This window comes from Polypterus senegalus, chromosome 11, assembly GCF_016835505.1.
Source record: "Polypterus senegalus isolate Bchr_013 chromosome 11, ASM1683550v1, whole genome shotgun sequence".
Taxonomy (NCBI): Eukaryota; Metazoa; Chordata; class Cladistia; order Polypteriformes; family Polypteridae; genus Polypterus; species Polypterus senegalus.
The window spans coordinates 119836809-119863038 of record NC_053164.1 but is presented as its reverse complement, the minus strand read 5'-3'; the positions used below and the strand labels follow the sequence as shown (position 1 = coordinate 119863038).

Here is a 26230-nt window from a genome sequence, read left to right as displayed (position 1 = left end):
TTTGCTTTAGGCTTTTGCCTTTTAGACAAAACCCATTTTTCTCATTTTCTTGACTTGTTTTTGTGATTTTTCGCATTCTTTAAAATAAGTCCTAATATATATTAAGAGATGATGTCTTTTTTGTCCTGGGACCAGAGCTTTCATTGATTCCTTCTCATAAATTGTTGGCATTTTGAACTTTATCATTTAAAAGTCAGAGTCCCATTTTTTGAGTCTCTGCAGGCTTAGACCCTGCCCTTTGAGTTTGGGTCTAGGCTGCCTTGGGATTTAGACCTATCCATTATGCCTAGATGTGTGTAGAGAGCAAGTATTCCTTTTTTGTGTTTACATTTGAGACCTGCACCAGTTTTGCTACTTTTGTGTGGCAACAGTACAACCTCTTTAAAGAAAAGCTAAAGAAATCAGGCTCATTTTGTCTTTCATCTCCCATTCAATCTTCCCTTATTGCTTCTATTGCATAGTCTTTGAATAAGTCTAATAATTTTTGTCTTATATGTAGCTTTTTGTAATATAACCTAAACTGCATACAATATTCCAGATAAAGCTTCACATTGAAAATAAATAAATACATTTTTCTTTACATGCACTCAACACAACAATCTATGTGAACTACCATAATCTAAGCCTTCTTAATTGCCTCAGCATATTGTGTGAATGTGGGCAGAGATGAGCCTACTACAAATGCTAACCCTTCTGTTTTGGTGTACTCCCCAGGTAAATTAAACTTTATATTTGGCTACAATGCCTTCAGAAAGTATTCAGACCCCTTCGCTATTTTTACATTTTGCTATGCTTTTTCTGAAATTGCTTAAAATTATTTTTCCCTCATCAACCAATAATCAGTTACCACCAAATGACAAAGTGAAAACAGGACTTTATTAATTTTAGTAAACTTATTAATAATCAAAAAAACTAAAGTATCACATTGACATAAGTGTTCAGCTACCTTATGCAGTTCTTTGTTGAAACACCTTTGGCAGCAGTTACAGCCTAGAATCTTCTTTACACAGCCAGATTTGGGGATTTTATGCCATTCTTCTCTGCAGATCTTCTAAAGCTCTCTCACATTGGACGAAAACTATTAGTAGACATCAATTTGCAGGTCTCCCTAGAGATGTTCAGTTCAACTCTGAGCTCTGTCTGGGCCACTTAAGAATCTAGGCCACTCCTGTGTTGTCTTTGCGTTGTGTTTATTGTCATTCTCCTGCTGGAAGAAATCTTACCCAATTCCTTACCTTAGGGAGTAGGTTAGGAATTGGGCATCTGCTGTTCTTCTAGTGGTGGTGGAGGTATTACAGCTTCTAGTACTGCTTTCTGTTTTGCGTCTATTTCAGTTTCAAAATGAGGTACTATTAATGGCCTGTTTAGGTAAAATCAAGACCCGTATTTTTCTCTGTCTGCTGCCCGGTGTTGATGATTGGCTGTTAAGAGGGCATAGCTGGCAGTGGAGTGATTTAGCTATTTAAGCAGCTGTTGAGAAACAGTTTTTCGTCTACTAAAATCTGTATTCATCAAGAGGTTTGCTAAGTCTGTCTTTGTCAGGTAATCAATGCCTTTTTGCAAGTTGTTTTCATTTGCTTTTTAATCATTCGAGTGAAATAGTGATAGCCCTCATTATCCAGCTTATCTGCAGTTCTCGCTTATCACTGAAATTTGTTTTTGCAGCATGTCATCCTCCCTAACAACTCCTATTCTTGCAGTTTCTTCCTGCTACCATGTCCACTTCTTACATAGAGGAGTCTTCATTCTTTCTAATGTAATCACTCCTCCTATTCGCTTAAAGCCTTTGATTCCTGACAGGCTCTGGAACTGTTGGTCAGCTTCCAACAAGGCTGATTTCATCACTGCCCAATCACTGGAAATGATTTCTTTCTTCTGTCTGTATCCTAATGTTCAGATCCCATTTTCCTTCTAGTAGATGTCAAACATCAACCTTGATTCTCCCTGCTCTTCTGGTTTCCTTACTATGCCCTCTTTCTTTTTCTTTTATCTGTCTACATTTTCTCCTACTCATTATTCATCTTGATCTCATTTTCACATGCAACCTCTCCTCTCCTCCCTCCCCATCTATTACTCCCTTTCATATCTCATACTTTTTCATGTACTTTTCTGTTGTTCTACCTTCTCCACCATTAGCTCCAGCTGTCAAAATGCAACTAAATATTTATTTTCTATGTACTGCTACCTTTTCTACTTTTATCTGCACTTCCTTCTCCCAACTACTTTGCCCAGCTATCTTTGTATATATTTTTTCTTTCCTCTTTTCTTCTCTTGATGCCCTCTGTCCTTCTGACCGTTTTCCTGCTTTTATCACTCCTCCCCAGCCATGTCTATCTTTCATTTTCCATGTTGCAGGAAACTGTACTCAGCTGAAAGTGCTTGGCATAAAAATAAAATACCATCCCTCCCCGATATGTAGAGGTCCATCCTGTCTTCTATCTCTAAATCTCTACTATCTGCAAAGAAATAGTTCTTTCAAAATTTATAATCCGATATTCCTTTTCAAAACATATCCTCTCAAACGAAATGCCCACATTGACAAGCTTCCCCAGATAGAACACACAGTTCATGCCTCCTCCTCCAGAACAGAATAACCCTTCCTTGCTCCTCTGTCAACAAATTAAACAATCCACTTCTGAATGGGGCAGCATAGGCCTCTGTCCCAGTAGGTGGTGTTTTTTTCGAATACCGTTCAATGAAATCATTGAGGTCCACTGGATTTCAAAATCCTTTTCCTGCTCTGGATTTTTTATTTCCTTTGGGCTACTTCCTGTCCTCTCTCATTGGCTAGTCCCCAGTACATTATTTCTTTAAGGTGCAGTTCCAACCTGCACCTTAGGAAAGTCAGTCAGTCATTATCCAACCTGCTGTATCCTAACACAGGGTCACGAAGGTCTGTTGGAGCCAATCCCAGCCAACACAGGAACAAACCCCGGGCAGGGTGCCAGCCCACCGCAGGGCCTTAGGAAAGTATCCATCCATCCATCCATTATCCAACCCGCTACATCCTTTTTAAAGGGTCACGGGGGTCTGCTGGAGTCAATCCCAGCCAACAAAAGGTGCAAGGCAGGAAATAAACCTCAGGCAGGACGCTAGCCCACCGCAGGGCCCGCACACACACGCCAAACGGCCAATTTAGAATCGCCAATGGACCTAACCTGCATGTCTTTGGACTGTGGGAGGAAATCGGAGTCTCCGGAGGAAACCCACGCAGACACGGGGAGAACATGCAAACTCCACGCAGGGTGGACCTGGGAAGTGAACCCAGGTCTCCTAACTGTGAGGCAGCAGTGCTAACACTGCGCCACCATGCCGCCCACTTTAGGGAAGTAAACACAGTCAAATGAGGAGAAAAGCAATAATAGGGAGATGACAATACCAAAAACAACACTGATGTGGCACTGCTACTAAGTAAATTAAAGACACAAATCAAAACATATGTACATTATAAAGAATGATTTAATTATCACTGATTAGAGGGTAGTACAGCTAACAGTCAAATAGCCTCACAAATTTATCACTTTGACTATCTTTCCCTTTAGCCTCCCTACTATTTCACTATTTTGACCATCTCCTCCTTGCCGTCCTGTAGCAGATGAAGTTTTTGAAATGAATAAAAAAACTTCTGGCCAAAGAAAGTGGATAAAAAATGGAAACATAAATCAGCTCCAATATAAAAAAGATTTCAATGCTGTATCCAGCTGTTACAATCTCCTATTTAAAATAGCAATTTTAACCAATCAATGAGAAATATAAGTGTGACTTCTTATGTTTGTAACAACCCATTATTATCTTAGAATAATGATTTTCACCAATTTTTGCCCTTTGTTTTTTTAATGGAAGACTAACATTATAATATCCTCAAATCAAAATTTGATTATGCTATGAACTCACACTGATGTCCACTGACTCCCAAGAAATTCTTGTCAGTAATTTACTAAAGTGCACTTGAATTATTTGCCAGTGGTGAAGTTCACTACTTAAAACCATGCATAGTATAAATTATAACAATTTTAAAGGTAAAAGGAACCCATTTGGTTACAGAGGCCCTTTTTAATGTGTTAGCTGTAGAAACTCCTTTATAGAGGACAGGGTAGACAATATTGTTCAACTTTGCTAGAAACCAAGGCATTCTTGCACATCAAGAATCAAAGGTCATAAGCAAGCACTGAGAATTTCACTCATGCTCTTCTCAGCGGTTTCTCATCGAGCTCTGTCACCCATTTCTCAAAGCCTTGTGGGAAAGATCAGTAAGAAATGAAAGCCTCACACCAGTGAAATGAAACCTCACCTCAAAAACCTTCCCTTTAAGAAGTGCAGCTAAGTAATGGGTTCATTTGAAATGCCAATGTAGAAAAAATTGTAATAAATGTAATAAACTGTAAGAAATATTTTGGTTTTAAAACTTTAAAGTATCTCAGAGCTACAATTCGCACAGCTTCGCCACACTGCGAGCTACTGAGAATCAAATCGTTGCATGCTCAGTTCTGAAGCTACAGTAACTGAAACTGCTTTTCATTTTCCTGATTTTTCACATATCATATTGTGAACATATTGATATTAATTTTTTATAGTTTTGTTAATTTCTGGAATATTATTAAGGTGTCAGTCACAATGTTTGTTTAATGACTAAGCATGTACTTAAAAACTTGTGTGCATACTTAAAAAAGGGAGGATACCTTTTATGTGGCAGGACAGGTTTGAAGCTACCACAGTATTTAGTGAAGTGCAGAATGAGAGAAACAACTTTCATTTCGCATTCAAATTTTAATTGCAAAACTTTGCAAAAAAAATAAATAAATATTTGGATCAAACAGAAGTGGTGAAGAATGTATACATTAATATTATTTTAATGTTTATTGTATGTGTTTTTTTTTACTTTAAGTGAACCCTTTTTAATTTTTTTTCTCACTTGTTCCAAAAATAACATTAATTATTTATTATTTTGTCTTTTGTTCTGAGAATGCAGTGTATCTTGAGAGTATTACATTATGAAATCTGCACCTCAATATGTATTGTGTGGATTAAGTGTATTGACTCACGCTTATACTGTATGTTTGGGGAGGCAACAATGAGCATTGCCTTAGGCGGCATTATTTAACATGTTGGCCGAGATGAAAACATTCTATGACTCTCTGCAATCCATGTTTTATACATCTGTAAAAAGGTGGATTTGTTTTATAGAGGGACGTGGCGCAAAAGCAGAAAGTCCGCTCAGAAGTTTATTATTGCAGCAGCAGATCCACCTCACAGCCCCAAAAAAACCCCTTAATTTCATTTTCCATCTCCTTTATTCTCCCAAATCCCTTGCACAGCCTTAAAACACAACTTCCAAAGAACTTTCAAGTATCAAAGGTACAGATTTGTAATAACGGATAAATTATTTACATTAACTGTTTGTCTGTAAAATGGAATGTGGTATTATGCTAAATGTAAAGCCTTTGCACACACACTGGTAACTTAGTGAGGAAGTACTCAATCCTAGCCCACCTATCATAATATTGTAAAATAAACTGCTATTAAGGCATGTTAGAGTCAGGTTTGGGATCTACAGGATCGTAAGGTCTTACAACAGATAGTATATACAGCAGAAAATATTAAAGACATCTTTACAAAGTATTGCATCCACAAAGCTTATAGCATTGTGAAGAACTGCTTCCACCCCTCAAATGGTTCCTTTGTCCTACTTCTATCTGGCAGAAGGATCTCTAACATCCAAAGCAGTTCTGCCAGATTCTGCCCCTTGGCTGCATCTGTGCTGTCCCTCTGCCCTCAAATCGGCCTCTATTAGCTTATTTATTTGTAGTGCAGTACATCTGTTACACTTGACACTACTGTTATTTTGTTATTAGTTGTTCTTATCCATCCATCCATTATCCAACCCACTTTATCCTAACTACAGGGTCACGGGGTCTGCTGGAGCCAATCCCAGCCAACACGGGGCACAAGGCAGGAAACAAACCCCAGGAAGGGCGCCAGCCCACCACAGTAGTTGTTCTTATTGTTTATTTATTTATTACAATCTGCCAAATTATTACTACTTATTCACTGTTATTTATTTATTTATCTATCTATTTATAGTACAGCATCACCCTATACCTGTTTTGCACTTGCTCAGGTATATGTAGCACCATGGTGCAGGGGAATGTTATTTCTCGCCACTGTATCCTGCAAAATGGTGTATGGATTCTGTAACCATAAATCCACTTGACCTGACTTGACTTGACTTGATTAGAGTGACCAGGACTTGCATTTCTGGGGTCAGGGCCCATTTACACCTTGTTTACCTGTTAGCAGAAGGTTGTAATGTAGCTGTCCTTTTTGCAAACAGAACTGTTTACTATTTTCTTCTTAAATATATGTTGAATAATTCTTCAAATTTCATTTGTTCCTGTGGTGTGTCTTTAGATCTGTTGAAGAATTTTTCAGTGTCTTAAGAGCACAGTGTGTAGTAAAATAGCAATTTTGTATTTGCTGACACGATGAGCACTGTAAACATTCAACCATTTAAAAGCTTCTCACTAATTCTCATTACTTCTCAATACTGACAAGACAGGCTGATTCTCATGCATGACCCTGTGCTCCTCTCTTTTTGAGAAAGCCAGAGAGGATCTTACAAGCTTTTTCTTACCATTGTCGGGCTTCTTACAAACAGGCTTAATATCTCCTTATGACTATAAATAAACCACAAGTTTAATCGATGGATACAAATGTCAAATATTTCTTCTGCAGAAATTTGTTTTGGCAACAAATTATATTAGTAATGACCTTTGGCCCAAAAAAGAAAGAAGAAAAACACAATAATAATATTTAATTGTACTACCACTTGTGCATTTGATGACTGTTGGTTTGGCTCCTTTCATCCTTGTCCCGAACTATCAATTCAGACAAAATGGTGTGAGCTTGTCAGGATCAAAATCAGTTGAACCATTGGTGCTCTCTCAGTCAGTTTCACTTCTGCATTTTTAATTCTTCCATTATTGGCTTTATGAGTTTTAATGTATGTGATGATAGGAAACTTTGCAACTTTCATTGCTGAAATAACAATTAACAAATGATAATAATGGAATAACAAGACAGTTCAACAGCAAAACAACAGTTAAATGATATCAGTTGTTGCATGGCAGCAGCTTGTTTGATAGCCAACATTGCTTGACAGAGCCAGTGAGTCTCTGAGTCTGCATTTGGGAGATGTTATCCTTTTCCTGTAAAAAAGCCCCAGTTGCTGGCCATTGGCAAATAGAGAGTCAGATGTTTGGATGTTGTCATTCAGGATATCCCAAAGATGCTGTAGGGGATGTCTGTGAAGGTATGGTAGCACCTGCGTACCAGGATTAATTCCTTTGGGCAATTGTGATCTCAGCTATCTAGGAGGTCTGACCAGATGGTCTGTAATATTTCATATTTAGACATGGAGCCTGTCAATTACTGTCCTACCACTGATGTGGACATACTGTTTGCCCACAGTTTGATCAGCAGTACAGGCAGCATATCTGAAATCATCTTTCAGACGGACTAGTCTGATGTCTCAGTCCATTATCTAGTTTGCTCATTTGTGCGTGACTCGATATTGAACAATCACCTGTCCCGCCTGTCTGCTGAAACCTTTCCGACTGTCAGGACACAGTGGGGTGGCTGACAGTGCTGGCATGAGATATGCCAATAGCCCTCTGCTTTTCTTCTAGTGACATTCAAAGTGTTATGCACAGTGGCAGACCTATAGTTTTGGAGTTTTGGAACCCTCAAGTCTGAACTGTTATGGGGGCCAATTCTCAACAAGTCTGAGTAACCACTGTTCATAAAAATAATTGGCTTACGCTGATCTAACACTATTTCACCATTATTACTTGCCTTACATTTCTAAATGTAACATTTATTTTTGAGTAGGGGTAATTCAAATATTGTATCCTTATGATCACTTTATTGAAAAAATTCTTGTCTAGATCAGTGTCACGAGTGCTATCTCATTGAAAAGGCAATCACATTAGGATTGTGATTGCCTTTTCAATGGCTCCTCTTTTTTGTTACAACACATCATTTATTATTTGAATTTACCAAAGAGGATTCAATTATTATCTTTTAGTTTTTACTGTATTTAAATTGTGCATAGGTAAAACTAATATTTATTGGAACAGAACTATATGTTTAGTATATTTTAAGGTTTTATAAGATTATTTGTGTAAATATAATAATGAAATATTATCCTTTACAATGACCTCAAGCAACGAAATATGTTTTCATTTGCGGCTAGTCTAAGATGAATAATTTTAATAAAATGTTATTTTCTGTCATAAATGTTAACTTTTTAGGGCAGCCCGGTGGTGCAGTGGGTAGCGCTGCTGCCTCGCAGTTAGGAGACCCGGGTTTGTTTCCCAGGTCGTCCCTGCGTGGAGGTTGGTTGTTCTCCCTGTGTCTGCGTGGGTTTCCTCTGGGTGCTCCGGTTTCCTTCCACAGTCCAAATACATGCAGGTTAGGTGCATTGGCGATCCTAAATTGTCCCTAGTGTGTGCTTGGTGTGTGTGTGTGTACGCGCCCTGCAGTGGGCTGGTGCCCTGCCCTGGGTTTATTTCCTGCCTTGCGCCCTGTGTTGGCTGGGATTGGCTCCAGCAGACCCCCGTGACCCTGTAGTTAGGATATAGCAGGTTGGATAATGGATGTTAACTTTTTTTAATTATGTATAATTATTTTATATTAAATGTATTAGAATAAAACATTATTTTTTTATAATAATTATAACATTTTTTTCATTTATGGCTAGCCTACATGATACTTTAATAATGTTTTAATTGTTATTTTAACTATTTTGTATTGAATTATACACTGTATTATTAATATTATTATTTTAAAAAACCCTTCTCATAAGCAATGTGGGCTAAAGTTGCTTCTGGGTTCCTTCTGGGATTAGGGGCCCTGAAGCTTGAGCTTCGTTACTTTCATTGTAGATTATGCAGTGAATGGTATGCTAAATCACTGTGGCTTTTGTCTTACTGTAACTTCTGTTTATGTGTCTTTGTAAAGGTGACCAGATCAGGCATATTTAGGTAAAAGTGCAATTATTGAGCCTTTGTGTGTTTAACCACAGGTCAACACCTCACCACAAAAACTTGATTGATGGGGGCTCAAAAAATGATCATACTGTATGTATGGTAGTACATAAGCCATTACTATTTTCTCATTCCACAAAATTGTGTGTTTCTTTTTTCGATCAGTGATTACATACAGACACTATTGTAAATTAATGGGAAACACATTTCTGATTGGAGTTCAGGAGGCACTTTTTCACTGAAGCAGTTGTAGGAATACGGAACAAAGTAAGACTCACTTAGTTCAATCAGAAACATCGTCAGTTTTTAAAAAAGTATTATGTTAAATAATTTTGATAATTTAGGTATCACCTTATATACATTTGGTAGTACCTAAATCCCAACTTGAGAGAACAAATAAAGTAGTATCTACCATTTGAATTTTCTTACCATATCTGGACATTGCTGTCTCCAAATGGTTCGTTTTGAAAGTAGCTAATGAAGAATATATAATAGTTATAAATTGTATTTCTAGATGCAAAATAAAGAGTACTGAATTATAGCCATTTTCCAACCTTGACTATTTTTTAAGATTTAACAAATGGCAATTTTAATGAGGTGCTTTTAATTGTAAATATTAGGTTGTGAACTGGCATTATTGCAATACCAATTTTAGTGTACTGTATTATAAAAATTAAAAGAAAAGATGTTCTCTAAAAAAACAAAATGCTCAAAATAAGGGGTGCAAACCATAAATCTTTAGAACCTGAGAGAATCATAGTCATGCTCAACAGCATTCTTGGAAGATCACGGTAATAGCTGTAACCTTTAGAGTCTTCCTCCTCTGATGATGGTATGTTGTATTATTATTATCATCTCAATCACTCCTCCTGCTTGAAATATCAGCAAAATTCAAGTTTATAATGTTACTGGCAGCACAGATCAAAAACAACACATACTATGACTATAGTGAGGTGCTGCAAGATATCATATTCAAAACACTACAACTGAGCAGCAAAGCTGATAGTTTCAGCATGAATTAGCTGTTATTGCTATTATTTTATATAGACATGATAGACAACAAAAATCTCCTGATCCTGCACTTCATCAAAGACTCTGTCGACTCTTGTGAATGCTCATTTAATTTTGTGGACTTTTCTCCCACTGTTACAATGAATTTGCATCAAAAGATAAATTTAAATTATTCTTAAAACCACAGTGTTTAATTTGATGTTTAGTCTATAGTTTAATCCACTTGTGTGTTTTGTAACAACTACACTATTTCAAATTCAGTCAATTTTGCTATCAGCTCATATTTAAATGTGTAGGCTCTTCAAAGTTTGTTTGCTTGCTATTTATAATTAATTTAATAATTGCTTAATTTCCTTTCTCTTGTGCATACAATAGTCTGTGTATATGGGGTGCACTTTCTTTGGCAGACTTCAAATAAAAACTTTTGTTTCAATTTGCCTCATTAAGTGAATTATAATGCCCTTTTTCAGAATTATTGGTCCCTGCTTTGCATCTAGTGTTGCCCTGATGGACCTACACATAAACAGAAATGGTTTAGTTGGTTTAAACAGCCTTCTGAACAGCTAAGTACACATTTTCTGATTAAATATTAACTTGCAATAAACTGGTAGCCCATCCATAGTTGGCTGTTGCCTTGCTTTTGATGTTGTTGAATATGTGAATTTCCCCTTGGGATTAATAAAGTATAGATGGATAATTTACAGTTTATTAATATTAAGTGTAGAGTTATGCCAATATATTTATAATGTACAGTAACATTCTCCAACCCATTTAATCCAATTCAGGTTTGTAGGCAGCACTTCATGCAAGGCAAGGACTAGCACTGGAATGGGTGCCATGAACTTGATTTTTACTAGAAATGATTATGTAAATTGACAATTAGACTCTATTTTTATAATTTCCCAAGCATGTATGCAGATTAGTCCTGATTAATATTTTGTCAACTGTTCTTCTGAGGAGACATGCAAGTAAGAGGTTCATTGTTCTGAGTACATATGCGAACATAGTTGCCTTAACTGCAACTTAGTTTAATAAGAAACACAGATGGCATGGAGCAAATACCAGAGTCCAAAATTATTTCTGTACAAATATGAAAAACATCATATATATATATATATATATATATATATATATATATATATATATATATATATATATATATATATATATATACACACTGTATACAGTCATATAAAAAAGTTTGGGAACCCCTCTTAGCCTGCATAATAATTTACTTTACTTTCAACAAAAAAGATAACAGTGATATGTCTTTCATTTCCTAGGAACATTTGAGTACTGGTGTGTCTTCCGAACAAAGATTTTTAGTGAAGCAGTATTTAGTTGTATGAAATTAAATCAAATGTGAAAAACTGGCTGTGTAAAAATTTGGATATCCTTGTAATTTTGTTGATTTGAATGCATGTAACTGCTCAATGCTGATTACCTGCAACACCAAATTGGTTGGATTAGCTCGTTAAGTCTTAAACTTCATAGACAGGTGTGTCCAATCACGAGAAAAGGTATTTAAGGTGGTGAATTGCAAGTTGTGCTTCCCTTTGACTTTCCTCTGAAAAGTGACAGCATTGGATCCTCAAGCAACTCTCAACAGATCTGAAAACAAAGATTGTTCAGTATCACAGTTTAGGGGAAGGCTACAAAAATCTATCTCAGAGGTTTAAACTGTCAATTACAACTGTAAGGAATGTAATCAGGAAATGGAAGGCCACAGGCACAGTTGCTATTAAACCCAGGTCTGGCAACCAAGAAAAATACAGGGGCAGCTTATGTGCAAGATTGTGAGAATGGATACAGACAACCAACAGATCACCTCCAAAGACCTGAAAGAACATCTTGCTGCAGATGGTGTATCTGTACATCATTCTACAATTCTGCACAAAGAACATCTGTGTGGCATAGTGATGAGAAAGAAGCCCTTTCTGCACTCATGCCACAAATGTATGCAAATGCTCATTTACACAAGCCAGATTCATTTTGGAACAAAGTGATTTGGACTGATGAGACAAAAATTTAGTTATATGGTCATAACAAAAAGCGCTTTGCACGGTGGAAGAACACCGCATTCCAAAAAAAAACACCTGCTACCTACTATCAAATTTGGTGGAGGTTCCATCATGCTGTGGGGCTGTGTTCAGGGACTGGGATCCTTGTTAAAGTCGAGAGTCGGATGAATTCAAACCAATATCAACAAATTCTTCAGGATAATGTTGAAGCTTCAGTAATAAAATTTAAGTTATGCAGGGGTTGGATATTCTAACAAGACAATGACCCAAAACAGTTCGAAATCTACGAAGGCATTCATGCACAGGGAGAAGTACAATGTTCGGGAATGGCTGTCACAGTCCCCTGACTTGAATATCATCGAAAATCTATGGGATGATTTGAAGCAGGCTGTCCATATTCGGCAGCCACCAAATTTAACTGAACTGGAGAGATTTTGTATGGAAGAATGGTTAAAAATACCTCCATCCAGAATCCAGACACTCATCAAAGGCTATAGGAGGTGTCTAGAGGCTGTTATAGTTGCAAAAGGAGGCTCAACTAAGTATTGATGTAATATCTCTGTTGGGGTGCCCAGGTTTATGCGCCTGTCTAATTTTGTTATGATGCATATTTTCTGTTAATCCAATAAACTTAATGTCACTGCTGAAATACTACTGTTTACATAATGCATGTCATATATTAAAAGGAAATTGCTACTTTGAAAGCTCAGCTAATGATAAACAAAAATCCAAAGAATTAAGAGGGGTTCCCAAACTTTTTCATACGACTGTATATATAGTCGCAAATGTCCAAAATGATTTCTGTTTCATGTGTGATTAGAAGACAACTTGAGGGCTCATCCAATTGTAATTCCTCCCTGAGCCAAGGCACTGTTAACTAATGCATCTCCTCCTTTTGTTCCTACAGACACCCACCAGTCCCAATGATGCCCCCTCCGGTCTGGCTTCTCTTAAGGGGCTTAACTGCCATCTTTGCCCCAGTCAACAATCTGACTCCAGTCTGAAAAGACCTTTGAAAATTTTGCCTTCTTTGATTGATTTTTGCCATCAAATATATGGAGTTTGCCTTTGAGGCACCCCAACTCTTTCTAACTGTCCTTTGTTTTTTATTACTATATATAAATATACATACAAGCACACATACACCACACACAAGAAACATATTGACATTTTCAAACACAGTCAAATTATGGCACTCATAATGACACATGTGCCATTTTATTACCCATTTTATTAGTGATTAATGTTTTGTTCCATTGTATTTCCCCATTTTGGTTTTAAACAAGGGGTCACTTATGCAACAATAGAAATTACATTGGGACATTTGAAGGGAAACATTTTTTATCTATACTCACAGAAAAAATATACACATTGAGTAAAAGCAGCAGTCTTTTTTCAAACTGAAGAAACTGAAAATTGCACCATTACCAGTTTCAGAAATATATATATATTTATACTGTATATATTTGGAATTCATCAATACTATACCAAAACAAGTACAAGTTGACCCATTTTTTAGTACGCAGCATTTATCATTTGTGTTTCTCATTTGCTATCCTGTGTGTGTATATGTGTTTGTGCATGTACACCAAAAGATAACCACTGAGCACTAAAAAAATGAAAACTCACACAAAAGTACTGTATGTGCACAAAATTTTAAAAAAACATTTGCTCCAAAGATACCCTTACCATTGTCTGAATTCCCTGAAAACTAAGTAAAAGTCCTCTTTGTTTTTAGAATGCAGGCTGTCCCATTACCTTCCACAAAGACATTTTCAAGATGTTCCTCCATATAGAAGTTGATGAACAAAGATTGCCTTGTTAAGACCCCAGAAATGTTACTTGAAATCTTCATATTTAATTTTGCTTTGCCAAGGATCAATTATTTACAGAGCCATCAAAAATATTTCATATAACAACTCTTTCATACAACTTCAGTAGCAACTTGTACATCTGGTAAGTATTTGGGAACACCAACAGAATATACCAAATTCTTGTACCCCTTCAACTATGCAGTTTCTCTTTGAGGTGAAAGGCCACAAATGCTTTCATGTGACTATTTTTAAAAGTGTTTTGCATTTAGATTTAAAAATACATATGTAGTGTTTTCAACTCATCATGGAACACTGAAGAAAATGCGTTGTTGCCCTTATTTCCAATGAACAAAAAATGCTTGAGAATACAAAAGACATACAATGAAATGTTACAGTTATGACTTTTATGTATTCTTATCTTTATTTATATATGTTACTATGTTACCATTAAATTGTATGAATAGGTTTTTTAAATGATTTCTTTGTCATTACATACATGTGAAAGATTTTTTTAAATATTAATTATTATTTGTATGAGCCCGTCTTTGCAAATTTACGAGAAATTGCAAAGCTGGTTTCTACCAGGAAATATTGGTATCCTTCTTGAATGTGGTAACTTCTACAAGAAATATCAACCTTAGAATAAATTTCATTTCTACATGTCTGTAAGAGACGGGCCAACGTCCTGTTTACAATTCTAACTCAGGGTGTAAAACTTTAAAAGATAGAAAAAGGACTAATTATTTCTCTAAATAACAAGCAAAAAATATTTGTGGAGCTATAAAGAGTACCATATACTGTATATCCTGATTTTTCATTGTTTCATGTACTGGTATTTTGTGTTATCACCACACCATGTATGACATAAGGAAGATGGATATAAGCAGATTTGGGAACCTTTAAAAGGGTAAAGATAGCAAATTTCCAGAATTCAAAAGGGATTCTCGGTCCATCAATAAAGAAATTCTATTTTGTTAATGAATTAATGTGGTTTATTTTTCTTCCACAGGCCATTTCAGTTAAAGTTATTCTGTTCCAATTCAATAACAATCCATAACACTGTAACAGAATCACTCAGATCGAATGTATGCATATTCAGTTATCTTTGGCCCTATAAGAGTGAATGAGTGAGTGTAGGAAAGTGTCCGAGTGTAATGATATGGTTTCCTGATTAGCTTTGGATCTTTCTTTTCCCACTGCTGCTAGAATTGACTCTTGGTTCTCGACAGAATCATAAAGAAATTGAAGAAATTATTATATGAAGCTTATGTACAGGTATGTGCCTAAAATTAATCTAGAAATAAACGATTAATATGAAATAAATTAAATTGGAAGGTCCCTGCAATACAAAAATGAAATGGTATTGTGTTATCTGTGCATATTTCTGAAACAGGGTGGGGCATCGGTGGAGTGGACTTCCCTGCTGACTTACAGCTGCAATCGTTCAAATTTAAATCCAAAAGAACCAATGACTGTATTTGCATTTGCACATTCTTCCTCTTCCAGGGCAGTACTCCACGGTGAATACGTGTGTGCCATGATGGACTCGTTTTGTTTCCAGAGTTGTGTCTGATAGACTGTAGCTTTCTGCAATACTGCACTAGTTTAAGCAGGTGAAGAAACTGATATACAGTATGTGTACAATATATACACTATATTTACTGTAGATTTAGAGAGAGACAAACAGACAGAAGAAAATCTAAAATGATATGTATTATGGATAGAGAGAATACAAGAAACAGTCATTGTGGCCTAGTAGTCATGCCACTAGAGTTTAACATACAAAGTTGCCACTTCATATCTCACTTCTGACTCACTGTCTCCTAAATCATTTCACTTGATTTACTTGTAAAAAAATATATGTTAAAATTGCCATGTGCAGAGACCATTTAAGTTGTCTTGAGTAATGGCACCTGCTAAAATATTTAATCGGAAAGAACACTTGCTTTACAGCTATGGTACAGTCCTACAAGGAGGATGTTAATGGGAGTGCAGGAAAAGCAGAGTATCACACCTATCTTAAGAAATGGAATATCTCACTCCGACGATAAATGAATGTAAAACAAATAACAAGAAATTGCCTTTAAACAGAAGAGAGCATTGAAGAGGCCAAATAAAAATTAAAGCCTGTTACAGGAGAAATTGCTTTGAAGGTGTGTGTACTTTGGCCAATTTAACAGTAAGCATATACGGAAGAGCAGATTGCAACTGTTAACATTCAGTGGGCAGTTACAGTGTTAATACTGCAGATTTTGGTACAAAAATAGTTAAACACACCTTTCACATTAGACTGAATTATTATATGTTTTTATTGTGTCGATAATGATATTGAAATATTTACAAAATTTTATTTGCTTTCATGAGAAGAAAATCAAAGTCAAGGAAAAAGCAACAGGCGCTCCGTATCAGTCAGGAAGACCGCAATCCTTACATTAATGTGCTAAAAGGGCTGCCAAAATATTTCCAAATTCATCCCTTTCAAACCCTCTCCTGGCAAGTCGAAATGAGCTAAACAAACCGGATATTTTACAAATATGTTTACACAGAGTACAACCAACGAGACGCAATTGCTGTTTAGAATTGAGGTTTACCTTAACAAAGAACTGAAAAGACACAATTTAACAGTTTCAAATCAATTTCATTTTCATGAAATGAGAATATCATATGTGTTTCCATAATCTGAATCTATAGACAGAGCAGGGAGTAAGAAATGGAAGCAATGATTATCAAACATTTCATGTTTCAAAATTATTAATACTATTATTAGTGAAGGATAGGAGTTTCACCATAGAATAGAAGTGTTTTATTTATATTGCAAGCAATGGAAAGAAATGGCAAACTGTAATGCTGCTTGATAATGAGAATGTTGGCGAGAAATATTACTTGTTGTAGCATTTTAGATTATTATTGTTTGTTTATTGATAGGTATACAAGGTGAAATCCATTGTTACTTCAGTAATTTAGAATCTTGGATTGCATGGCAGGATGCACACGTTCTGGGAGTTCTTTAGAAAAATGTGTTTTGTGTAAAAATAGGAAGAGCTGAAACAATAACGTGTTTTTAATTAGCAATTTAAATGAGGTGATTATCCTATAGTAAATATTTTAGGTTCCATTTACTCAGTCAGCCTGACCATGCATAAGGCAATAAAAATACAATCAGTAAAATATGACCTTGAATGTATAGTAGAACAATCTCCGCTTTATATGCAAAACAAGTGCTTATTCACTTGAGTAGAGCACAATATAGTATGGTAAAGCTTGAGATATATGATTTATATGTATATATAAATATATATGAGTAATGATTGACCAAAAGAAAAGTCACTGTGCTGCATTACATTAGTCTGAGAAAAATAATTAGTCTAAAACTGAATGATTATTTTAAGCTAATTGGTCATCTTCCCAATAGACTCGTACATACCATGAATATGCTGCTGTCTAAGAGAATTCTGAAGCCATTTCTCCTAAAAATAAGAGTTCTGCTCAAAAGTACCTGCTACTGTTAAAGGCATTGTTAGTAATGCTGATATAATGAAAAGGTAGCTGATTTATATTTGTAAATCTGTAAAGCGCTCTGAGCCAGTCCACTGTGAAGAGACTTACATTTAAGAACAGTACTGAATAGGATAATGCAAATTTGCATATTAATAAAAATAGCTACAGGGAATTTCCTTTTGTTTAAATTTCCTTGCTTAAGCACTTTCTGGTACACACATTTGTTTTATGATATACAGTACGTATATATAAATGTGTTTATTTTACACATGTGTAAATGTTACATATTCTTATATCAGTTTACTGTATAATTCAGTACTTACAAATTATGTTGACATAATAATGATAATACCAAAATTACTTTTTTGAATAGAATATATCTGGGCAACTAACTTATAAAAAAAAAACATAAAGAAAATAATATATTGAAAAATGATAGCACTGTTGTCTGCAGATGAACTCCCTCCAGGCTGCATGCCATGTGGGGAAACAAACACGGGGCAGATCCTTTGTTCACAGTGCACGCCGATCCAACTTATCCAAATGTATCATTTTTGTCTTTTGATTTTTCAAGGTCATTGCACTTATCTGTAAATGTAAATAAACAGTCCCTCTAAATAAGCACAAATTGTATTTGGCTGAATCATGGGAATGATCCCAAAGCAGCCAAAGGAAGTATGACCCTGCTATGAACTGTTCTGTGTTTCAGTAGGTCTTTACTTTGGAATCAAGAGCTTGTCTAAACCATGGCAGTTAGTCGTCATGACTGTTATGCCTTGTGTACTCTGTTATTTGTCTTCAGAAAAGCTCATATTTGAAACATAAATGTGAATAAAATCACAGTTCCCTCGCTCTGGGTCTGCTTATAAGCATGTTGTTTTATGAAGTTTCAACTTGATCTTTATAAAACCAGTTTCACAGTTACGCAGGATGCCATTAGAAACACAGCACTGCTGCACAGCTGGACTTGGGCTGAACTGATATCGTCCTTACTGCCAGATTCTGAAAGGTTTTCCATTTCTGAAGGAGTGCCAGACTTAGGAGGGTCCACTTGGTTCTGCAGAGAGGAAATCAATTTTCAAAAATCAACAATTGTCTTCACCTTAGGAACTATTCAACAAGATAAAATAAAACATTTGTTGAAGGTAGTGTAATGATATGCATAGAAAGGAAGGCTGGTACCACCACACAGTTATTATTATTAGCAAATATTTTCAAATGACAGTTGAATGTCATTTAATATTCTAATATCGATCTGAAATGTCTATTCATACCATTATGATTATAGCATCACTATTAATTCATCTACAGCTAGGAAAACTAGTCTACATTTTTAATTTCTCTAAATTCTCATTATTTAATTTAAATTCTGATCTATGAAAAATGAACTTACCTCAGGTTGGAAGAATCTTTGTTCCTTTGAGCCGTTGCACTTTGTTCCACTGTCCTGTGAAGAGGAAAAAAAAATCATAAACACATTGTGGTATAACTGTTAACTTCCTGAGTCTTCAGATAAATTATAGTGTTCAAGATGTTTGCATATTGTTGCTGGAATAGTGACAGATACAGCATGAAAAGTATATTGAGATTTTGTAATATAGTAGTTATAATAATTATAACCAAAGGATGAGACAAAGCTTTTTGAATAGCATTACTATTATATTTTAATAGTGACATACTGGCAAAGGAAATATCTTTGCTGTTCCAATTTTTTGAACCCTGGATTGATTCCAGCTGGAGGAACTGGAGCGCTTGCTGGGTTACCACCTGGAGTTCTAATTTTTTTCTGATAGTCTAAAAGGTTGTAATTAGATTCACTGTCAACTATAAAATGACTGTGGCTGCCATGTGTGAGAGCAGCTCCTGTATGGTTCTAGTGCTCCATTATGTATTGGTTTGAACTGATTCTGAGTGAATGTTTGGGTCTTGTTTCCTTGTTCTTGACAAAAAATATTTAAAAAATCCCCAAATAATATACTCCTATGGGGTGAGATGCTTGTAATATAATTATCTAATTCATTAACAATTCAAGGCTTTATCATATGTTTAAAAAGATGTTAGTTAGATTTTCATTTGATTATTTGTGTTAACCATATTTGGATTTGCGTACATAGTGTCCCAGCTTCACAAAGAACCTACATTGGGGAGCATCTAACTACTGTTGTAAATGAAAGATTTGCAGTTATATAAACAGATTTTTACATTCCCATTCAACGTGCAGATCTCTGGACTATCTATTTTTATCATTCCATTTCATCCGTTGACGTTTTTCATGAACGTTTTTCATGATTTACTGTGTGTGTTTTGTTTGTGCTTTGTTGTATTTAATGTTGTAATCGCCATAAGGGGAACAGAGGTAGTATCGTTGTTTTCATATATTTCATTTGTTTTCATTACATTCTTTATTTGCTGTTTGATTACCAGTTTGCTATGTTTTTGTCTCTGTTTGTGAGTGCGTGCATTTCGGGCCAAGGCTGGGTGCATCCCTGGAATCTCCACCGTAAAAATAAATAAATCACCGTCTTCTTGACAATGTGAATCTTAGCGGCACCAGACCACTACAGCGTTATTCATTTCTCATTGCTGCTGATTGACTGTGATGCACCTCCTGCTGAGTGTTCTTGTGTTTTCTGTTTTGTTCCTCTTAACCCTTAAACCGCCACAACCAGCTATAGTCGTTTCCCATTGCCATTTGCGAGCACACGGGAGCTGATGAGTCAGTGCCGTATATTCATTGAGCAGCCAGCTCATGACCACTGCCATGCCCCTAGTGAGCAGGTGGGCTGAACGCACCCCTAGAAGATGCGGACACTGCTCAAAAAACCCCTCTTAAAAAACACTTATAGACTACTTTCACATTGCTCCCTCCCTTGCTGGGCTTACTTGTGGCTGCTCTATCGCATGATATGCTTCCTGTGCGATGCTACACATACTTAAAAGATTGAATAGCACCTGTCCTTTTTGGCTGATTGCTTTGTTTCTCTCTCCTCCCCCAGACATCCTCTGCTCCTGTTGGGAGTCCCGCTACCGTAGTGCTCCCCTATGATGTTTGTCTATTCTTTAATTGAGAACTACGGTAACTGCATACTGAGCTCGTTTTATTTCTGAAAGAGACATGTTTGTTTGAAGTGTTTGAATAAAGTTCCTCTCCCTACAATCTCCTGTGTTTCTGTGCAATTCTGTGACCCAAGCGTGATGTCCTGCAGCACTGCAGCCTCACTGTCCCTGGGACTAAGCAGCTGCACTAGACTAAGCATCAGCCCTTACCTCTGTGTGCTTGAGTGCTGCCAGTTCAAGCGCAGTTGGCTCAGTGATTTACTGAATTTCATCCATGGCATCAGTTGCACCTTGTACATATTGTTCCAGTAGTTTTATAAATAGTTTTTATTGTTCATTAGCAGTGTTTAAAATGATCAGTGTTGCAGTAATTGTGATGCTCTTTGCATGAAAAAAAATGTGTTCCATTAAAATTTTACTTTTTCTTTGCGAATTGGGACGTTTACTTAAAGTGCAGCAAAAATGTACTTGGCATCCAGGGGATGCATTAACCCCCAAGTATGTGGCAGTTTAATGGTTAAAGCTCTAAGATGCCGCCGAAACGCCCTGCACCTTCTAAGGCTTCTGGCAATGAAAACATGCTTGCATGAATTACAGTACATATAGCGGTAACATCGGTATTTTACATTCTAGCACAGCGGGTGACATATCAGTACAGTACTGTACAGCATATGGGTTTACCTTTACATTATTTTTTAGGTAATGTATAAAGTTGAGGTTGAAATGAAATTAAAGTGTTTTGGGGGCTTATTTAGGGTTTTAACTATAAAAATAGGCATTTTTTTAACCACATCCAAAATTTGTGTTTTTTCAGAATTCGTGGGTGCTCTAGGAACGTAACCCCCGCGAATTTTGAGGGGTGTACTGTATATTCAAACTATTCTGAAGTGACATTTGCAATGTTTTGTGTTTTTTGTATCTCACACCCTCATACACCTTTATCGTAAGAGCATCTCTTATCTACAACAAAGTGTTTGATCAGATGAAAATATGAAGCTCATTTTAAAATAAAAGTTGTTGAAGTGGTGAAAGAAATTGGTAACTGTGCTGCTGCAACAAAATTTGATGTTTCTGAGAAACTGGTGAGATGCAAGAAGATGTAAAAAAAATAATAAAGGGTCGCATTTTTGAAGGGACGTATAAGTCGGGGTCTGATTTTATGATCCATTGGGGTTTCAAGACCCGACTTATACGCGAGTATATATACAGTACATAAGAACTTGTTTCTTGGATATTGGAGAGCTGGTGCTGTCATTAACATGTTTGCAGGTGTCAATAAGATGGCCAGACTTGTACAGATGTACATTTAAAAGCTTTAACATTTCAATAAAGCAGGTCCACCTTGTTGTGTCCACAAAAGGGAAATGCAGTTACACGTTTGTTCAGAATGACCATCATTACAGTTTTGGTATCAGAGTAAATAGTTTCTGTTGCCAAGTTTAAAAATGAATATTAACAGCTTTAATTGTAATGTGTTCGACTTCTTACATTTCTTATTCATACAAGTCTCCAGATCCTTTTTAGTCTGATCACATCAGATGAAACCTATCTAGTATTACCTAGCATCTGAAATAGGTGGTTTAAAACGGTACCACAGTACCTGACCTTGGTGTAACTTGCCAGTAGATGTCACAGTTTTAACTTACGTAAAAAGTGATTAAACATTCCTTGTTATATGGAGGTTGTCCAATGTTTGACTCCTTTCCATCCCACTTCTGACCTCACTCTGGATCATTCCTCTTTCCATACTCCTCCAAGAAGCTCTTTTGGCAGTAGTGATTGCCAGCTGAGTACAGGACTCTCTAGGATATGCAAGTTTATGTCAGAGTCTCTTAAATATCCAGATGTTCAAGATGCAAGGTACCCTCAGATCCACTATGCTCACCCTGTAACATCTCCCAAGTTTGCAGCTTATTGAGTTTGTAATGACAGCAGGATATCTTCAATTCAATTTAAAAATCTATTTAAAAATTATTGTAATTTATAGTAATAGGCTACAAGCCACAGATCAATTCTTAACATTATTAATTAATAATATCTGTCTATTATGAAAAAAGAATCTTGGGAGGGAGGGAGACTAGGGAAATGAGACGTGATCTTCTCGGAAGACAATCTGACGTCCCACAAGAGACACTTTAATGTCATGTGAGACAAGGCAATGAGACAACATTTAAAACAAATTCACGGACATCTAACCTAACAGTTGTTGGAATGCTTTTGGCAGACTCACTTCATGTGCTCCCAGCTCTTAAAACAACGATAAGTAACAAGCAGAACACGCAGCTCGCCAGCAGCAGAAAGCCAGCAGATGATCTGACGGCTTCTCCTTAATGTGTGTTCTGCCCACCAACACCCCCCCTCCCCAACACACCCCCAACACAATGCGAGCAGCAGAGACACAAAGTGGCAAAAGGACAGCTGCTGTACAGGCTTTTAAATGATCGACGTTCAGCGCGACAAACAGAACATGCAGCTTGCCAGCAGCAGCAGCCGAAAGAAAGCAGCTAATCTGACTGCATCACCTTAGCATGCGTTCAGCCCACACCCGCCGACTTCACAGCGCAAGCAGCGTTATACGCCCTGTGACACAGAGATTTAACCACACATGGGGACGGAAATAAAGGACAAGTATTGTTTTTACAACAGTTTTAAAATAAAAGTGAAAATAATGCATATGTAACAATTCTCATGAAAATAACAATCTCTTTAAATTGTATATCCGGTAAACCAAACCCGGGGTTGGGCGAGCAAAGTGAGCAGGGTGCCCCCTAGTTATTTAAAAACAGAAAGTTTATCACAATGAAAGAAGAGAGAAATGCTGTAAAAAAAGCTCCTACATGATCCATAACAGTGAATGGACCCCTAAAACATGTAAAAAGCATGGAAGAAGACCGACACTCTAAAAAAATATGAGTTTTAGTTTCATGTGACCAAATATACAGGAGAAGAAACAAATATAAGTCCATACATGGAAATTTAGTGAACTGCCATTTTTGGAAAAAATGAAACAGAAGAAAGATTATTAGCTTATTCTTATTTTGCCACTTACTGCAGGAAGCTAAAGATATTTTACTTTTCCAGTCCAGAACACCATCCATTCATTATCCAACCCACTATATCCTAACTACAGGGTAACGGGGGTCTGCTGGAGCCGATCCCAGCCAACACAGGGTGCAAGGCAGGAAACAAACCCCGGGCAGGGTGCTAGCCCACCGCAGGGCACGCACACACACATACACACACCCACACACCAAGCGACAATTTAGAATTGCCAATGCAGATAACCTGCATGTCTTTGGTCTGTGGGAGGAAACTGGAGTACCCGGAGGAATCCCACGCAGACACGGGGGGAACATGCAAACTCCACGCAGGGAGGACCCGGGAAGCGAACCCGGGTCTCCTAACTGCGAGGCAGCAGCGCCACCATGCCGCCCAAGAGTTACATCATTATCATAAATATATCCTGGTTATGGTTAACAATCCCAAGTATTACACCAAAACAAGCCTGCTCTGAAAAGTAAAACCACCAGTAATATTAAGAGGGGCTACAGACATATCCCAAACTAGCAAACCAAGGATGATAGACAGTGCAACAACTTTCACTTAAAAAAACTTTCACAGTCACTTTGTCTATTTTAGCCAAAATAGATGTTTTGTAGGTTTGTAGCTACAGATACTTTCAACTTTACTGTCAAATGTACTCAGTGCAATAAAATTTTATTCTGTGAGTCCTCCAGCAATAGACAAGAATACACAAACAGACAAGAATATACAACAATAAACTAAAAACACTCAGGTGAAAAAGAAATGCAAAAACAAACACACGTAAGTGTGCATGTGCAAATAAATAAATGGTTCAATGTAAGCTTTGCAAGTATATGGTCTCAAGATGGCCTTCAATCCTCCAGACACGCACTAGCCTGCAGTGGTTGAGGGCAGCGGATGGGTTCTGTTTAAAAGCCTGATGGCATAAGGGAGACAACTGTCTTTTAGCCTTGGTATTCTAGTTGCTATGCTCTTAGAGCAGCTCTTTGATAATAGCAGTATGGACAGTTTATGGTATTGGTTGGGTTGAGTACTTAATAATGTTATGGGCCCTCTGGACAACTCTAGTGTTATAGATGTCCTCTAGTGCAGGGAGTAATATTCCAATGATATTTTGTGCTGATTTTACCACCTGCTGTACAACCTTGCCACCCCATGCTGTGCGGTTCCAAAACCAGACTGTGATGGAGTAGGTGAGGATACTTTCAATTGTACATCAGTAGAAGATGCTGAGGGCAGTGCTTGGCATGCCAAACTTTCTCAGCCTTCTCAGAAAATACATACTCTGCCAGGCTTTCCCTGCCAGGTCTGTGACATGGTAGGTCCAAATGAGATCCTCAGAGATGTTTATGCCAAGAACTGTCAATATGGCCCCTCTTTTCACTTCAGTCATCCAATGTCCAATGGTGTGTGTTCACTCCTCTTCCTCTGTGTGTCAATAATAATATCTTTCGTTTTTCTGATGTTAAGAAAGAGATTACTATCCTGACACCACTTCACAAGGCCAGCCACCTTCCTCCTTTTTGGTGACTCGTCAGCCCAAGAAATCAGTCCAATGACGGTGGTATCGTCCGCAAGTTTAATAATGTTGGTGTTATGCTGGGAAGTAACACAGTCATGGGTAAAGAGTGTGGGCAGCATGGGACTCAAAACACATCCTTCTGGAGTTCCTGTATTTATTATTATTGCTTTGGAAATGTTGTTCCCTAGCCTAACTGACTGGGGTGTGCCTGTTAAAAGGTCCAGGACCCAGTTGCAGAGAGTAGCTTGCACACTTAGAGTGTAGAGTTTGTTGGTGAGCTTAGCTGGTATGACAGTGTTAAAGGCCGAGCTATAATCAATAAAAAGCAATCGGGCATAGTAGTCCTTGTTCTTTAGTTGTGTAAGAACTGTATGCAATGCTATGGTAACTGTGTCGTCTGTTGACCTATTTGGTCCATATGCAAACTGTAGAGAGTCCATTGTTTCGGGTATGAATGTCTGGATGTGGCTCATACAGATTTCATCACTGTAGGAGTAAATGTAATTGGCCGGTTGTCATTCAGACAATTAGCTTTGCTCTTTTTGGCAGTAGAATAATGGTGGTTGTTTTGTAGCAAGTTGGGATTGTAGCTTGATTAAGGGAGAGGTTAAATATGTCAGCCAGAACATCAGCCAGGGTTGAAGCACGAGCTTTGGGTGCATGTCCAGCGATGGGTGCATGTCCAGCGATGTTATCAGGGCTGGCTGCCTTCTGGGGAGTTTATCCTCCTCAGAGACTTTTTCACATCAGTGGATGATATTGTAAATGGGGGCACTGAACCATCACTAGCCCCCTTCCTGCCCAATGACTCTGTGTTGTGGGCTTCAAAGCGGGCATAGAATTCATTGAACTCATCCAGAAAGTAATGACTGTCAGTGGCCCACCCTCTACTTCTGACTCTGTAAGCCTGTGATGTTTCCCAATCCCTGCCACATACTCCGAGTGTCAGCAGTGGTGTAGTGACCTTCCAGTTTAAGTGTGTATTGTTTCTTCTCTAATAGCTCTACAGCTACAGATAGGAGGGAATACAGTATGTTATTTTTTATACAGTTATTCACTATGTGCAGAGGTCATCCAATTATGTTTAAAGGCTATTTGATTTTAAAGACTTTCAAGGGGCATATTATTTAGTGGTTCTGTCTGTCCTATACTGTGCCCAATAAACCCACTCTTTACTCTACTGTGGTTCCTAGATGGAAAAAATGCCAGAAAAATTGG

The 26230-nt window shown here is 37.2% G+C and overlaps 1 protein-coding gene across 1 annotated transcript in view; it reads right to left on the bottom strand.

Annotated features, from left to right (window-relative positions):
• Window positions 1-13253: 13253 nt before the first annotated feature.
• Window positions 13254-26230, bottom strand: part of gfra2b (GDNF family receptor alpha 2b) — a 464618-nt gene continuing 451641 nt past the window's right edge. Inside the window, exons 8-9 of the mRNA XM_039769575.1 lie at window positions 18782-18835; window positions 13254-18445 (exon numbers count right to left, since the gene is read on the bottom strand). Coding sequence (XP_039625509.1) covers window positions 18290-18445; window positions 18782-18835 — 210 coding nt within the window. The 3' untranslated portion in view covers window positions 13254-18289. The remainder of the gene's footprint in view (window positions 18446-18781; window positions 18836-26230) is intronic.